Source organism: Elgaria multicarinata, chromosome 3, assembly GCF_023053635.1.
Source record: "Elgaria multicarinata webbii isolate HBS135686 ecotype San Diego chromosome 3, rElgMul1.1.pri, whole genome shotgun sequence".
NCBI lineage: Eukaryota > Metazoa > Chordata > Lepidosauria > Squamata > Anguidae > Elgaria > Elgaria multicarinata.
Genome location: NC_086173.1, coordinates 148,290,696 through 148,307,813, shown reverse-complemented (window position 1 = coordinate 148,307,813; position 17,118 = coordinate 148,290,696). Strand labels below are relative to the sequence as shown.

The window sequence follows — 17,118 nt, the reverse complement described above, 5'->3', positions numbered from 1 at the left end:
GGATGCCGTCATGAAAAGGATTTGGAAACTTCCATGTGTCACCGGCGCTCCATGTGACGAAGCCCTTAAGCGAACCCAAATATTGCAAAACAGACGTAAGGTTGCAACAGAGATAAAGGCACAAAGAAACAATGGATGCTTTCCTTCTGAAAGTATAGAATTTAGTCATGATTCAGATATTGATCTCTCTCTCCCCTCCTCCCTTTCTCTCTCTTGCTAATCAGAACCCACAGATCTCTTGTAAACCAAAGAACAGAAGTAAACAAAAATATGGTAGGTGGTTCTTGAATTAGCAAAGTGGAAGTTTCATTTTAAGTGGCCAGTTCCAAAAGCATTGCTGCTACAATGATGCAAATTGAGAAGTACCAGTGTTATGGTTAGTACTAGAGTCTAGATCAGTGGTTCCCAAAGTGGGCGGTATTGCCCCCTTGGGGGCGGTGGGATTGCACAGGGGGGCGTTAAGAGGCAAAGGGATGGCAGGGGGGCGCTGGCAGGGGGCGCTAACAGGCAAAGGGGTGGCAGGGGGGCGCTCGAGGTGGTCTCTCCAGAAGGTCCTAAAACCCAGGGACGGAGCAGGAAAGAGCAGCAAATTCAGCTGCTCTCCCCACACCGCTCCTGCTCAGGAAGGACTTTCTCACTCACGCAGCCGCTCTCTCCTCCTATCTCAAGCCCACAGCGGCCCCACCAAAAGTAGGGGGTGGGGGAAGCGCCCACAGGAGGCAGCAGAGCAGGAAACAGCGGCGAATTCAGCTGCTCTGCCCACTCTTCTCCTACCTAGGAGGGCCCGGGGCTTCTTTCCTGCTGGAGCCACCGCCACCCGCTCGCTCGCCTCCTCGGCCAGAGCTGCTCCCTCCTACAAGCTGCCCCAGCAGACCTCTCGCAATAGTTGCTGCACAAGGCGGGAGCAGCAGCCATGTGGCGGAGAGGAAGGAGCATGTGGAGGATGGCGGGCGGCAGAGCAGCTGCCAAGAACAGCAGTCAGCCGGCAGGCTGGGTGGGGAGCAGGACTGCTTGTGCTGCTGCAAGGGATCACCAGGCTCCCTTCCCCTGTTAGGAGTTGCAGATTGGGGCCATCTCCCCTCTGAGCTGCTGCCCTCCTGTCGTAATCAGCCCGGCAGCTATTGTGAGGCTTGGAGGGAGGGGGGGTTGGAGAGAGAAAGAGAGAGATGCTGTGTGTCTCTGTGTGTGCTCCCACCCCCCAAAAAATCTGGACTACCACAGGATTGGGAGAGAAAAGAAAAGGGGGAGGGAGAGAGAATTGCAATTCCCCAGGTCCTTCCCGGCTAAAGAAGATTCAGCAGCACATTCTTATCTGCCCTTGCTTTTTTCAGGGTGTCCAACCCCCTTTTTTCAAGCGTTCTTTTGGTAAACATGGGATGTGTGTATCGTGTGTCACCATAAAAACAGAGCTGCAACACAATCCTAAGTATGTCTACTCAGAAGTAAGCTCCACTGAGATCAATAGAACTTACTCTGAGGTAAATGTGCATAGGATTCAGCCTGAAAACGAAGGGGGGGGGGGTGAAAGAAAAGACAGGAGAAAATGAATTGTAGAAATAGAATAGCAAGGTAACTGTGGGATTTTTAACCATATTAAAAGACAATAAGTACAGTAAAATTAGTGCCCCTCTACTTCAATCCCAGCCAGATTTTCCATAGGAAAACTCTGTACCAGGTGGCAGATAATTATTTTAAAATTTTAATTAAAATACATTATCCTTTCCTATAGCAAAATGGTGCTTACTCCTAAGTAAGTGTGTTCCACTGAAGAAGGAAATCCTATTTGATTCCTGTATTCATGCTAGTGTGACATGATAAGTTAAAGGCACAATTTTATGCATGTTTAGACCGAAAAAAGTCCTTCAACTCCTAGAATCCCCTCTAAATGGAAGCACCCACCCCAGGCTTGCTGAGGGAGGGAGGGAAAAGAGAGCGAATGCCTCTGTTTGCAGCCAGCATGGCAGGGCACACCAATTGGATTTTGAATAAAGTATTCAATTAATTGTTACTGTTTTGTATTTTATTGTTATTATCTTCCTTGGTGGGTCGTTGAAAACCACTATTCTGAATAATGATTTTTATAGGGTAGGGTAGGGGGCGCTGGGCATGAGTTTGTGGAACCAAGGGGGCGGTGACCTGAAAAAGTTTGGGAACCACTGGTCTAGATTAAGGCTGCATTATCTATGCCAGCAATCTACTGCAAAGATTTCAATGGGCTTGATTGTGCTTAATCTGTGTGAAACACTGCTTGGCCCAAAGCAGGTCACTGCCTTAAGCAGGGACTTGCCACACCTCCCCCCACCCCAATCTGCATGCCTTCCCGCTGCCAGGTAGTTCACTTTTTCTTGCAATGGACACATGTGCTCACATCACCAGTGTGCTGCCTGTAAGGTCTTTCTGCCTTCATGAGATGTGTGACACCTGTGTGTCTGGCAAAGTATCACGAGAGATCCTGGAACTTCTGGTGCGCAAGCAAGCGATTGGCTGCTTCTTGATCCTGCCGGCTGCTTGCATGGCCAACAGATGATTGAGAAGAGATCCTGAAGAGATCCTGGCCCTCCTCTGTGTGACAACCTTTTAAGTATTTGAAGAGTGCTATCATGTCTCCCCTCAATCTTAGACTGGAGAGGAGAAGATTGAGGGGAGACATGAGAGCACTCTTCAAATACTTAAAAGGTTGTCACACAGAGGAGGGCCAGGATCTCTTCTCGATCCTCCCAGAGTGCAGGACACGGAATAACGGGCTCAAGTTACAGGAAGCCAGATTCCGGCTGGACATCAGGAAAAACTTCCTGACTGTTAGAGCAGTATGACAATGGAACCAGTTACCTAGGGAGGTTGTGGGCTCTCCCACACTAGAGGCATTCAAGAGGCAGCTGGACAAGCATCTGTCAGGGATGCTTTAGGGTGGATTCCTGCATTGAGCAGGGGGTTGGACTCGATGGCCTTGTAGGCCCCTTCCAACTCTACTATTCTATGATTCTGTGTAGGCGGCCAGGACCAAGAAGCAGCAGACTCTTTGAAAGGGGAGAGCACCATTCATGGTAGGGCCGGCCCAGGTTTTAAGTTATCTAGCTTTGGGCATGTCACTATTCCCCCCCGCCCCCCGGCGAATCTAAAAAATGGGAACAAAAGTGATTCCTTGCAGGCTGGGAGAATGAATGAAATCAAGAAGAGGTGTTACCTGCCCAGCACCATCTTCAGGATAAGAGAATTTATCAAACAAAATGTAGTTAAGTAGGTTGCATTTGTGGAAAGGAGATCTACAAGTGCCATAGGCTACTGTAGTTTCAATTGCTGTAAACTGAGCAGCCCATATTGTAGACTGATGGCTGTACGACTGCAAATCCAGGGAACACAGAAAGTGAGAAAATAAATTATCTTCGCTTTTCACGTCAAATTGTCCGAGCTTTCACTTGAAAGCCAGTGCTGCCACCTAGTGGCAGCATCTCATATCCCCCGCAACTGTAGTCTTTCTCAAAGATGGGTTTGAGGGTCCAAGTACATGCAATGTTCATTGTGCAAATTATCATCATCACATTTTTTGTTATGTGAATCACAGCCACGGAGAGGTGTATAGGGGGATGAGGAGGGCAGTTTAAACCCTCTACCCCCCACCCACCCTGCTTACAATCTGGACAAAATTTGGCTCTTCAAAGCTTCTCTGTGCATTTCTAGGGAGCTTCCCTTTGCATTAACTGAGGCTTCCACTATAACTTAAATAAATAGAAGCTTTGGAGGGGTGATTTTTGTCCAGGCCATGGCAAGACACGGAACAGCTCATTTCTCCTTCTCACCCCACATGGTCTCAGGCTGCTTTTCATGAAATAATAAATGTTCATGTTGAAACATGATGTCTCCTTTGGCCTTTAAGAGGGATTATGGCAGTTTGGAAACAACCAAATCAAAACACAAAGATGGCAGAGCACTCACACATCTTCCTGGAAATAGGAAGTACCGCAAAGTCAAAGTCAAACACACCCACAGCCTTAGATCTAGGATGGAAGGGAAAAACTGTAAGCAAGTACTGTAGAAAAATGTTCCCTAATGCCCTCTAGGTATGTTGGATTTCAATTCCCAGCATTCCCCAGTCTGGCAGGGGAATTCTGGGAGTTGTACTCCAACACACTTGGATAACACCAGGTTGGAGAAGGCTACTATATTTATGGTTTTTGTCACATGGATGACATAAAATACTATTAACATACCTCTTGGTGCATGAGTGAATTTTTAAGTGGCTCTTCTCTACATCTTGGCCATGGCTGTGCCTAAATTGATTGGGATGCCCAAGTCTTCTCTATAGCTAGGGTGACCACATAAAAAGGAGGACAGAGCTCCTGTATCTTTAACAGTTGTACAGAAAAGGGAATTTCAACAAGTGTCATTTGTATATATGGGGAACCTGGTGAAATTCCCTCTTCATCACCACAGTTAAAGCTGCAGGAGCTATACTAGAGTGACCAGATGTAAAAGAGGGCAGGGCACCTGCAGCTTTAACTGTTGTGATGAAGAGGAAATTTCACCAGGTTCTCCATATATACAAATGACACCTGCGGACATTCCCTCTTCAATACAATTGTTAAAGATACAGGAGCCCTGTCGTTTTCATATAGTCACCCTACTATAGCCCTAATCAAATTGTGGAACAATCTTCTAATGGAAGGTCCACTGGACACCCTCTCCACCTAGAGATGGCAAGGCCTGGAAAATAAAAACCAGGGAAATCCAGATTTTCCCCCACCACCCACATTCACCCCCCAATGGAAAATTTGGAAATTTGGGGGACCACTGCACAAAAACACATTTGCTAGCACTGCCCCAGATCCTGAGGCCACGCTCTGCACAAACAGCATTGACTTAGTTCGCTCCATCACCACAGCCCACCATGGTTTATTTAAGCCCCGATGAGTCGCAGTTGCTTATTCAAGCGGCCTGGTTTGTCTTCCAAACCCAGCAGCAGGGGTTGTTGAACAGCCCTCCATTTATCCATGGTGGGTTGTGCGTTATGTGAGGGCTGTTTAGCCCACAAACAACCCCTGCTGCCTAGGTTTGGAGAACATGACAAACCATGGCAGCCCCCTGCTGGGGGTTGAATACTCAAAATGGCCACCCACATGCATTACTCCTACCATGCTGCAGTGATCGTGCAAACACAGTGAGAAAGGGATCTATCATGCCTGTACAGCTTTATTCTCAATGGCCCAGTTTCCAAATCAAGGTTCCCAGTCACCAGGAGAAGCTGTACACCCGACTAGGGCCTTTCATCATTAACACAAAATGCTTGGCCATGTAGCAGAATATTCATTGTGTTGGTAGAATTGCTAAGACGTCATTGTATCTTGTCCGTGCGACTAGTTCTGTGTGCATGTGCTGTGACATAACTTTGAGCAATGGAAGATATTCGTGGGAATGGAAAGAGGCTGTCACAAATGGGTCGGTCAAGTGCCAGAAACAGAACATAGCTTAGTTTAGCAGGGAGACCTCCATCTGGGTGTTACTGGTATCAGTGGCAGACCTGGTTACATTGAGGAAAAAAGCGAACGGCGATATGACCAGGTCCATAACTAAGGGTGAGGTCATTGTCATCAGGGGTTTTTTTTAGTCTGCAGTTGGACACAAAATGTGCAGTTGTGAAAAAAATGTGCAGTTGGAAATCTGATAATGCTCAGTTGAAAGAAGTGGTGAAAAAGTTAGGCACATGTTATGTGTTAAGAACTTCACAATAGACAGGGATGGCATGTAACACAAATCATATAAGGGTGCAGGTGAAAGAGCCCTTGATGGTGTGACTGATGTTGTTGGGTCCTGTGACAGTGTTGCCTGAATAGACATGGGGGCAAAGTCGGCACTTGGGTCTATTGCATGGTCTGGTCCCTCTGTCTGTCCTGTGTTATTGATGGTTAGCATCTGCTTCAGGTCGGGAGGTTGTCTGTAGGCCAGGACCAGTCTGCCTCCCAAGGCTTGTGAGAGAGAAGTGTCTGTGCTGAAGATGGGTTGGAGTTCATTGATGATCCATGACAGTGGTTTCAATTGGGGGCTGTAGGTGGCAACCTACAGGGTGGATTCCTGCATTGAGCAGGGGGTTGGACTAGACGGCCTTGTAGGCCCCTTCCAACTCTGGTATTCTATGATTCTATGACCAGTGGTGTACTTCTCTTGGTCTGTCATCCTTCCTGGGTATCCGTATGGCCCTGTCAACCTGTCTTTAAGGTGCTACTAGTGTTGGTGATAATCTGTCCAGTCGTGAAAGAGAAATAATGTGTTTGGCTTGGGGGTGGAGTGTCTGACAGGGGATTTGTGCAGTTGGAAAAGTTACTTTAAAAACCCATCTTTGGCATCATAACAGTTATAAAAGGCCAAGGTTTGATCAGTTTGGGAGAGAGATCCTGGGAGAGGGAGAAATCCCCCCTTAAAGCCATCCAAAGTGGTGGCTGCCGCCCTATCTTGTGGGAAGCGAAAGTGCTGAGTTAAACGATGCACTATCTTTAAGGAAATGTGGTCAGTGGCTATGATAGCATAAACAGAGGGGCAAAGTAGGGTTAAATCAATGCTCTGAGCACCCTGGAGGGAATGCAAAAATGTATCAATGAATCATAATGTTGACTTACAAAGCTTTTATTCGTGAAACAGTTAACTGAAAGAACCCAGGGCCTTCAGTCCAGTGCCCATGAATTAAGGTCTCTAGGTAGTGCTGGCTCCAAGTTTTGGTGACCGGCAGGGGAAAAAACAGTGTGTGTGGGGGGGGAAGTGTTGCTTCCTTCATTGCTTCATAGAAATGACTGGAATTTCCAGTTCCATGTATTTGTTATGCAAAAAACAAAGACATTATTGCCCCTGCATTACAAAAACCAAATAAAAAACCACCCAGTAACAGCAGAGCAATGGAAGACGGGGGAATCCATCAAAGCAGAGCCAGTGCTAGAAGCCGTCACTTGGAGCTGACCAGTTAACTGTGCCGGGGCGTTTGTTTACCGCCATGATGCTTTTTCCTGTAAAGGAGGGTGTGGATCACTCCTTATGGCTCAAAGGAACAATGCAGAGTTGGATCATTCACTGACTGGGCTTGATACAGTCCAACATTTCCTTCCAAGCCTCAAAGTTCAATGAGGCCTGGAATTCCTCCACGGCTAACTCCACCGGTATCACTCTGTCATCATCACTATCAGTCTCCTCTTCCTCTTCATAATCTTCATCATTGGAAGAATTCTCATCCACTTCCCCTATATATTCACATGCATCTCCATTATTTCCAGCCTCTTCTTTGGCAGGGGTCTTTTCCTCCTCTTCATCGCTCATGCCTTTGTCTAGCCTCTCCTCCTCCTCCTCCTCCTCTTCTTCTTTTTCTTCCTCCTCCTCCTCCTCCTCTTCCTCCTCCCCTTCTTCCTCTTCCTCCTCCTCCTCCTCCTCCACCTCCACCACACTGGCAGAATCATCTTCAACCTCCTCTAGCTGACACGCCTTGATTCTAAGACAAGGGAAGACACAATATGCACCAGGTTGCCAGCAGCGTGCATCAGTTTTGCACTCGCTTTGGCACTTTCCACGGCTAAAAATCGCACGTACCACTAACTCATGGAATGGCTGGTTGAATTCTGGTCTGTCGTGATGTGCAAACCCAGGGGCACTAACAAATGAACAATCCAGAAAGGGAACCCATGGTTTGCTGTTGGATTCTGAACTCTGTGTTATTTAAACAATGGGTTGTTACATGTGAACCCAGAACTAAGGCTTGTTCATGGGTTGTTTTACGCATGGTGGGCAAGAGCGGTTAAAACAAAACAACAACTGCAAAGGCAATTGGGAACAGTAGGGAAAGAAACGTCCCCAGGATTAGTTAATAAACCACAGTTTGTTCAATTATCTGTAAGACAACAAAACATGGTTAGTATTATGTTGCTTGCTCACATGCCCAAACTAGCAAATTATTGTTGGTGCAAGGCTTCAAGAGAGAGTTGAAAACTACATTTGGCATGTCGCTTGTTCCTCGGTCTCCCAAACCATGGTTTGGAGAATTGGAAACGTTACATTCGGATGCCTCCTGAATGTCAGCATGTGCAGCACAATTGGACATATGACACTCAAGTCTCACCTCAGCTGCACAGTCATTGGGCATAACAATATACAACGTCATGGTCATAATGGGCAGAAGCCAGGGAGGGGAGGGGAAAGAGGCCCTTGTCTGAACAGTGACACAGACAACATAGGGCCTGTTCAGATGACACATGATTAGGCTGCTAACCCTTTTGCAGCAAATGGTTAGTGTGTTTATTTATTAATTACATTTTTATACCGCCCAATAGCTGAAGCTCTCTGGGTGGTTCACAAAAATTTAACTGTGGTTATGTAGCCACCATGGTTAGGAATGGTTCACATGACATGCTAAGCCATAATGTTTAGTTCAAAATGCTTAACCACTGTGGCTTAGAGCAGCCTTCCTCAACCTGGGGCGCTGCAGATGTGTTGGACTACAACTCCCAGAATGCCCCAGCCAGCTGGCTGGGGCATTCTGGGAGATGCAGTCCAACACATCTGCAGCGCCCCAGGTTGAGGAAGGCTGGCTTAGAGTGTGGTCTGAAGACCTTGAAATCTCTCAGCCTAACCTATCTGACTGGGTTGTTGTGAAGATAACCATGTATATTTGCGATCCTTAGAGGATATATGGGCAGAGAGTGCCATAAGTCAATAAGATGAACTGATGACTGTTTCAGTTGGAGAGAATGGGTTTTTTGCCAAAGATTTCATGGAAGATAATGGTTTTGAAGACATGGGTACACAGGGGGTGAAATATGGGAAGGGCTTGCTGAAAATACTCACATGTGCATTAAGTCCTTGAAGCCCTAAATGAAAAAGATGGAAATGTATTTGTTTACATATTTTCCCCCAAAGAATGGAACATATTATTTAAGCTGTAATATAATCATCATCACCACCAATATTCAAGCACATAAAAAAAGAAGGGGCTATACAACATATAACAAGCAGATTTTTTTTTTACAAGAATGTGTAAAGCAAACTTTATTTATTTATTTATCATCTCCTCTCTTTTCTTGCTCGTGTCGTTTTTTTCCAGATGAACATGACGGGCTTTGCCAAGTCATGCTGTCTTTTACTGATTCAGGAATTTCCTGACAATTGAGCATTTTTTAAGTATGACTGCTTTCTGGATGTTGGTGTGGATGTATTTTGGTAGACCCAGTTTCTCATGGTTTTTGGGCTATTATTTTTTTAATGTGATGCCAGTGACTGATGTGACTAATGGAATAATTGTGACTTTTTCCTGTTGCCATAGTTCTTAAACTTCCATGGCCAGTGGTGTATATTTTTCTATCATCAGTCATCGTCATCGCACAATCAATAGCATACACCTCTATAAAAAACATACCCCTATAAATAGTATCTGTATAACATTGGCTAGAGTGAACAGCCACCTAGAAAAACGTTTGATGGTATCAACAGAATGCCTGCAGTTTTAGCTCAAGGTGTGCTTTTTTTATTATTATTTAAGGCATTTTACTCTTCAACTGAAAAGGCTCCCAGGGGTAGTTTACAGACCAAAAGCCAAAGACAATCCCTGCCCTCTGGATTACAATCTAAAGACTTGTAACAAAAGAAAAAAAGGGATACGGTGGGAGAAGGAAAAAAACCAAACCCAAGCACCACTCTTAAAAAAGTTCATATAATGACCAGCTTGGATGGAAATAGTTCAGATAGGTGACAACTGAGAAGAACCAATGGTAGTTGGACTCTCCATAGGGGGAATAGAATAGCCCTGCTTCCCTTCTCTCCCTCTCCAGCCTGAATTTTAGAAAGGCAGGGGCTTTCATGGAGAAGGCCCTGCCCTGAATCCCTTTCCCAACCCACTTCAGCTTTTAAAAAAAGAATATTAAGATTCTGAGCTGAAACACACCTCCAGATCTCAAGTGGTGAGGGGACACATATGTAGAGAGGTTCTCCCAGGTTGTTTAAAGCTTCATAGCTGTGAAGCTATGGTTGGAAGCCTTGTGGCAGCCATATTAATTTGGCTAAGCACTTTAAAACCAACACTTCTCCCTTCCTCAGATCTAATGGGGTCACAGAACCCTCCCCATCAAATTGCCAAGACCCGTGGGACTCCACACTCTTCCTTGGGAGTTGTCGAGATTGCTCTGAAAGCTTCATTCCCCTCCAGCTGAATTTCTGACGGACATGATGCTTACCTTGAGGAATGCCACCTGGTCTGTAGCTTCTAACGCTGCTTTGATTTTGGCAATAATCTCTGTATCTGACAGTATTTCCTCTTTCAGAGAGCTTAAGGCATCCTTCATTTTCTCCCAGTTCTTATCTTTCATCTCCTGAACAGTCTTCTTAATATCTTGTTCTTTTTCATTCAAAATCTGGTGAAGAACCATAAATTCTCCGGAAACGTAGCTTAAGTTGTCTTCAGTGAACCCCTGCAAGCGGTGGAAGAAGCAAACCAGCAAGAACCATTTTTATTTTTGTAACAGAGAAAGCATAAAATGTGGTGAAGAAAGCTTAAAACATACCTCTAAGTTTACACGATCAAAGATGAGGTTACTCATTAAAAAAAAAAAGACACACACAACTGAAATCTCTAAATAGGGCAACCTTCTAAATTACATATGGACATTTTGCGGTTACTCTGCTTTTTCGAAGTACAACTTTACTGCAATTCAGGGTTTGCTAGCACCACCATTGGTGGGAGTTTTGCCGTCAATACAGCCTAAATTTTCCCACTCTTCCTGCAGAGTTGATGATCACAGTGGGTTACAACTGCATAGGGCTTCTCAAAGTTTTTACTTTCAGGGTCCCCTTGAAAAAATGACTGAAAAAGTCACAAAATGGTAGAGCCAGGGCAGAGCCAATCACAAAATGGCCGCAGATGGATAGAGTTGAATACCAGCTGACAATTACCAATATAATTTTATATGGATAGGTAATCCCTTATTGAAAATGACTAAATTCTTTGCCACAGCTATTTCCTTGTAGCAGGGTGTTCTAGGTTCAATCTCCAGGAAGAGGTGGGGAAAAATGCTGCCAGTCAGTGTCGACAATACTGGGATAAATGGACCATGGGTCTGGCTCAGTATAAGGCAGCTTCCTAACTTGTAAGTTCTCCCCCAATGCTGCCAGTTTCTTTAATTCCTTCCTCTTAACAGAGATACTGGGTGGGCTGCTGGGCTGAGTCCCACCTGAAAGTGGGTGGAGACCTCACAGTTGCAGAAACGCTGCAATAGCATATACAGCGGGGGTTATTCTACTCATAGGGTCAAAACAAGTTATCAGATCTTTGGAAAAACCATGTAGTGCAATACAGGCCTCCTTCCCTTTCCCCAAATCAGGGGCCAAAGAACAAGGTCACTGAGGCCCTACACATAAGACACACACCTATCCCGCTTTGAAAATGTGTATTGGGATGGCTCACTGTACTACCTTTGAAAGCACAGGCAGGGCCTGTTAACAGCTGGCTCAAAGCCATCCTCTCAAAGGAATCCCTCCTCAAGCAAGAGTGGGCAGTTTACCCCCTGAGGAGAACTTTCACCCTGCCCAATCCTCACCTTGAAATTCTCCTCAGGTCAGATGAAATTCAGCAATGGGCCAGATCCAGCCCACAGGTTCCCAACTCTGCTTTAGACTTTTATCCTGTGGGAACCTGAAGCAGAGCTTTTTTGGTGGTAGCACCACAGTATTAAAAGCTCTGCTCACCACTTTGATGGCTGAAAGCGAGGAGGAGCTGAGGAGCCTTATGACAAAGGTGAAAGAAGAAAGTGCAAAAGCTGGGTTGCAGTTAAACCTAAAAAAAAACCAAGATTATGGCAACCAGCTTGATTGATAACTGGCAAATAGTGGGAGAAAACGTGGAGGCAGTGACAGACTTTGTATTTCTGGGCGCAAAGATTACTGCAGACGTTGACTGCAGCCAGGAAATCAGAAGACGTTTACTTCTTGGGAGGAGAGCAATGACAAATCTTGATAAAATAGTTAAGAGCAGAGACACCACACTGACAACAAAGGTCCGCATAGTTAAAGCAATGGTATTCCCCGTAGTAACCTATGGCTGCGAGAGCTGGACCATAAGGAAGGCTGTGTGAAGGAAGATAGATGCTTTTGGACTGTGGTGTTGGAGGAAAATTCTGAGAGTGCCTTGGACTGCAAGAAGATCAAACCAGTCCATACTCCAGGAAATAAAGCCAGACTGCTCACTTGAGGGAATGGTATTAAAGGCAAAACTGAAGTACTTTGGCCACATAATGAGAAGACAGGACACCCTGGAGAAGAGGCTGATGCTAGGGAAAGGGGAAGGCAAAAGGAAGAGGGGCCAACCAAGGGCAAGATGGAGGGATGACATCCTGCAGGTGACAGACTTGACCTTGGGGGAGCTAGGGGTGGCAACGGCCGACAGAAAGCTCTGGCGTGGGCTGGGCCATGAAGTCACGAAGAGTCGGAAACGACTGAACGAATGAACAACAACCACCACAGTATTGGACTATCTCTCCACAATGAAGCCAGTCACGCGTCATCACTTTTGTTTTAAAGAAGGCTGACTGAAACCCACCCTTTCCAGCCATGACATGAGCGGTGTTGCAGCTGCTTTGGTGCTTTAGTCACAAATCATAGCTGTTTTGATTTTAGTCAGACCTGCATACTAGAAAACCACCTAGTCAAAAGCAGCCCATCAGCCGTAGAGTCTTCTGGAGACACAACAAACCCTCACATCCCAGACCATATGAGATTATTTCTCAGAAGCAGCTGTAACTCTGGATATTTTGAAGCACAACAAAAGCTTTTTTAAATACCACAAAGGAATTTAACCTTGAGTATATCAGAAATAGACCTTTGAACTCTCCTGTGAATCTTTCTCCTCTTTGCCCCCCCTCCCCCCTATTTATTTTTTACCTCCAGTGCTGTAATTTCTTTCTTCTGGTAAGATTCATCTTCAACTGTGTTTTTAAGATGTTCCTCCAGGGCCTCCAGGCATGGTTTTAATTTTCCCTGTGTAGTGAAGAAACCCACAGTGGTTGAGCATAAATCCCAGAGGACCCCGACAGCCAAGGAATATTATTAAAAAAGCTCTAACATTTTGTATTAAAATAAAGTAAATTTTCAAAGCAGAAACTTTCACATATTTCAGCATCACAATAGGGGGCAGCTGTCCCCAACCTGGTGCCCTACAGATGATTTAAACTAAATCTATCAGCACAGGGTTGCACCTTCAGTTGTCCTTTTCTGTACAGTGTTCCAATCTGTACTTAATGCCTCATAAGAAGATCCATGCTGGATCAGGCCACGGGTCCATCTAGCCCAGCAACTGTTCACACAGTGACCAACCAGCTGTCAACCAGGGACCCACAAACAGGACATGGATACATCAGCACCCTCCTACCCATGTTCCCCAGCAACTGATGCGTATAGGCTTTCTGCCTGTGGCATTGGCGGTAGCACATAGCCATCAGGACTAGTAGCCAGGAATTTATCCAACCCCCTTTTACATCCATCCAAATTGGTGGCCATCACCCCATCGTGTGGTAGCGAGTTCCACAGTTTAACACTGCACTGTATGAAGAAACGCTTTCTTTTATCTGTCCTGAATCTCCCTGCCCCCCCGCCAATCAGGTTCATGGGATGACCCCAGGTTCTAGCATTATGGGAGAAGGAGAAAAATGCCTGCCTATGTGTATTCTCCACACCATGCATAATTCTGTACACCTCTATCATTTCTCCTTTCTAACTAGGGTGACCATATGAAAAGGAGGTCAGGGCTCCTGTGTCTTTAACAGTTGTACAGAAAAGGGAATTTCAGCAGGTGTCATTTTTATCCATGCATCACTTGGTGAAATTCCCTCTTCATCACAACAGTTAAAGCTGCAGGAGCTATACTAGACTGACCAGATACAAAAGAGGACAGGGCTCTCTTCTTTCCAAGCTAAATAATCCCAGCTGTTGTAACCTTCCATCATAGGGGAGATGCTCGTCGCTTAATCATTTTACTTGTCCTTTTCTGCCATTTTTTTCAATTCTACAATATCCTTTTTGAGGTGCAGTGACCAGAACTGTACACAGTGTTCCAAGTGAGGTTGTACTACAGAGCGCAATATGATCTTGGCAGTTTTATTTTCAATTCCTTTCCTAATTATGCCTAGCATGGAATTTCCTTTTTTCACAGCAAACGCCCACAGGGTCGACATTTTCATCCAGAGGGTACCAGGCTGGGGAAGGCAGGCTATCTCCACAAATACATCTATTTGTTCAAAAGTTATTGGGTAGTGAATTTGTGATGTAATATGGACTGGAAGAGCAGGAGTACCTGTTTCAATATGCGACTGGCCTCAGGGGCCTTTAATAGTTATTATTGGGAGTAAGCTCATTGAATCCAATGGGGCTTACTTACAAGTAAACATGCTTCTGCTCAGTCTGCATATTATTAAAACTAGAAAAACTAGTAAAATAATACGTTAACACTCCTATATCCGCTTATCTAGGAGTAAGCCCTAACTTCAGACTTTGACATTTAGAGGATTGCACTGTAAATTTGGTAGATTATTAGAAAACACAAGATTTGTTTATGTTGCACAGTGCACAAAATTATATATTTCTGGGGAAACAATTTGGTGTACATGCTGCCTTGCCTTTTTTGAGTTTTAAGAAGTATAAAGCAAAGACTAACCACAGGCTTAGGTTTTCAAACAGAAGGATCCAGTAGCCACATGTTGCACCTTTAAGAGTTGTGTGGATGAGGGGGTTTCAGCAGTTGCATCAACTACTGGAATTCTCCCTTTTGCCTTCTGTCAGATCTGGCCACTGCAGGAAAGGCAGCGGGAACGCTCAGGATTCACACATTCTTTCAGCAAAGACAGACCCTCTGAAGTAAATCCCATGGAAGTCAATGAGCTTTAGTTCCAGATAACTACATACAAGACTGCAATCCTATGTATAGGGTGACCATATGAAAAGGAGGACGGGGCTCGTGTATCTTTAACAGTTGCATAGAAAAGGGGAATTTCAGCAGGTGTCGTTTGTATGCATGCAGCACCCGGTGAAATTTCCTCTTCATCAGAACAGTAAAAGACACAGGAGCCCTGCCCTCTTTTGTACCTGGTCACTCTAGCGTAACTCCTGCAGCTTTAACTGTTGTGATGAAGAGGGGACTTCACCAGGTGCTGCAGGCATACAAAAGACACCTGCTGAAATACCATTTTTATTAAACTGTTAAAGATACAGGAGCCCTGTCTATATTTCTCTGAGAATAAACCCCATTGAATTCAATGGGATTTACTTCTGAGTAAATGCATTGGGGGTTGCATTGCATGTCTGGACAAGTCCTCTGAAACCCGAGTGGGCAGAGCTGGATAGATGCCCTATTGTGATGCTGTTTCCCTTTACTGAAAAGTCGTGTAATGCCTCAGCCTGTTTAGCAGGGATATCTTTTCATTTTTACTCTGAAGTTGGTACAGGGGTCCCAATCCATATCTTAAAAGCCTCCCTACTCCCACTGGCAATCCAGAGCAAGTGTTCCATGCCTACTTTGAGCAGTGGTGGCTGGTGGCTCCAATTTCAGTGGTGGCTCCAATTTCCAATCCATTCTTGGGTTTCAGTTAGAACTCTAAAGGAGCTATACAAAGGGCTGAACCTACTTCGGGTCTGGAATTCATAGGGTGACCATATAAAAAGGAGGACAGGGCTCCTGTATCTTGTATAGAAAAGGGAATTTTAGCAGGAGTCATTTGTTTGCATTCAGCACCTGGTGAAATTCCCTTTTCATCACAACAGTTAAAGTTGCAGAGAGTGCCCAGATTCAAAAGAGGGTAGGGCTCCTGAAGCTTTAACTGTTGTGATGAAGAGCGAATTTCACCAGGTTAGGCTGACCATATGAAAAGGAGGACAGGGTTACTGTGACTTACAGTTCCATAGAAAAGGGAATTTCAGCAGGTATCATTTGTAAATATGGAGAAACTGGGGAAATTCCCTCTTCATCACAACAGTTAAAGCTGCAGGAGCTATACTAGAGTGACCAGATTTAAAAGAGGGCAGGGCACCTACAGCTTTAACTGTTGTGATGAAGAGGAAATTTCATCAGGTTCCCCATATCTACAAACGACACCTGCTGAAATTTCCTTTTCCATACAACTGTTAAAGATACGGGAGCTTTGTCCTCCTTTTCATATGGTCACCCTACACCAGGTGCTAAATGCAAACAAATGACTCCTGCTAAAATTCCCTTTTCTTCACAACTGTTAAAATTACAGGAGCCCTGTCCTCCTTTTCATATGGTCAGCCTAGGAATTCAGCACCTTGCACAGCTGTTTCGTACTGGCTGCTTCTGACTGAAACCCTGCATAGATGCACAGCCCCACGGAAATTGGAGCCACCAGCCTCCACTGACTCGGCGTAAAAATGAAAGAAATAGTAAAAAGAGCCGTAACTACTTGACGCATGGAAAGGGACGTTTGTTTTGGTCCTGGACTCTCCTACCTGCGCGTATTCCAAAGCATTTTGGGTCGGCAGGAATTCATGCCCTCGGTGCTGGGGCAGGTCCCGGCAGATGACGCAGATGGGGACGCGATCCTGGCGACAAAAGAGCTTGAGCGGCTCGTCGTGATCCGCGCAGTAATGCGCGGTCCCGGGCAGGGGCTCCCGGTCGAGTTTCAGCCGACGGACTTTGCTGGCGACGCTGGCCAGAGCCCGGTTGCACGCGAGTTGCCGCAGCTCGAAGGGGAGGCGGCACTCGGGACACGTCCCCTCGCCCCGGCCCTCGGGCACGCAGCCCTGCAAGCAAGAGAGGCAGAAATTGTGGCCGCAGCTCAGCGTGTGGGGCTCCTGGAAGATGGCCAGGCAGATGGCACACTCCAGGTCCTCCGCCAAGCTGGACGCCATCTAGACCCGCTTTGCTTCGCCGGAAGAAACTCGGTTGTGTGAACGGGGCGCACCTTTAAATAGAAGCAATTTGGCGCCCTCTTGTAGCGTTGCTTCCCGCCACCGCCGCTCAGCGGGAATTTTTTTAAAGAGCAAGCAAGGAACCGTGTCTTCTTTAAAATTAAACACCAGCAATTCCTTAGGGGAAACTGAGCGACACGTGAACAAAGGCCAGAATGCCATAGACAAAGGAGTCTGGTGGCACCTTAA

At 45.7% G+C, this 17,118-nt stretch overlaps 1 protein-coding gene across 1 annotated transcript; it reads right to left on the bottom strand.

Moving 5' to 3' along the window:
* Window positions 1-10,154: 10,154 nt before the first annotated feature.
* On the bottom strand, window positions 10,155-16,869 carry LOC134395510 (nuclear factor 7, ovary-like). The gene is made up of 3 exons (XM_063121673.1): window positions 16,468-16,869; window positions 12,895-12,990; window positions 10,155-10,430 (listed from the first exon to the last, which is right to left on the bottom strand). Exons 1-3 carry the CDS (start codon window positions 16,867-16,869, stop codon window positions 10,155-10,157), a joined length of 774 nt encoding a protein of 257 aa, XP_062977743.1.
* Between the last annotated feature and the right edge of the window lie 249 nt (window positions 16,870-17,118).

Coding starts and splice junctions, on each gene's coding strand:
- LOC134395510 (XM_063121673.1), bottom strand. CDS start 16,869: ATGGCGTCCAGCTTGGCGGAGGACCTGGAGTGTGCCATCTGCCTGGCC. Junction 12,991..16,467: donor ATGCTTTGGAATACGCGCAG/GTAGGAGAGTCC, acceptor TTCACTACACAG/GGAAAATTAAAACCATGCCT. Junction 10,431..12,894: donor AAGAAATTACAGCACTGGAG/GTAAAAAATAAA, acceptor CACCGCTTGCAG/GGGTTCACTGAAGACAACTT.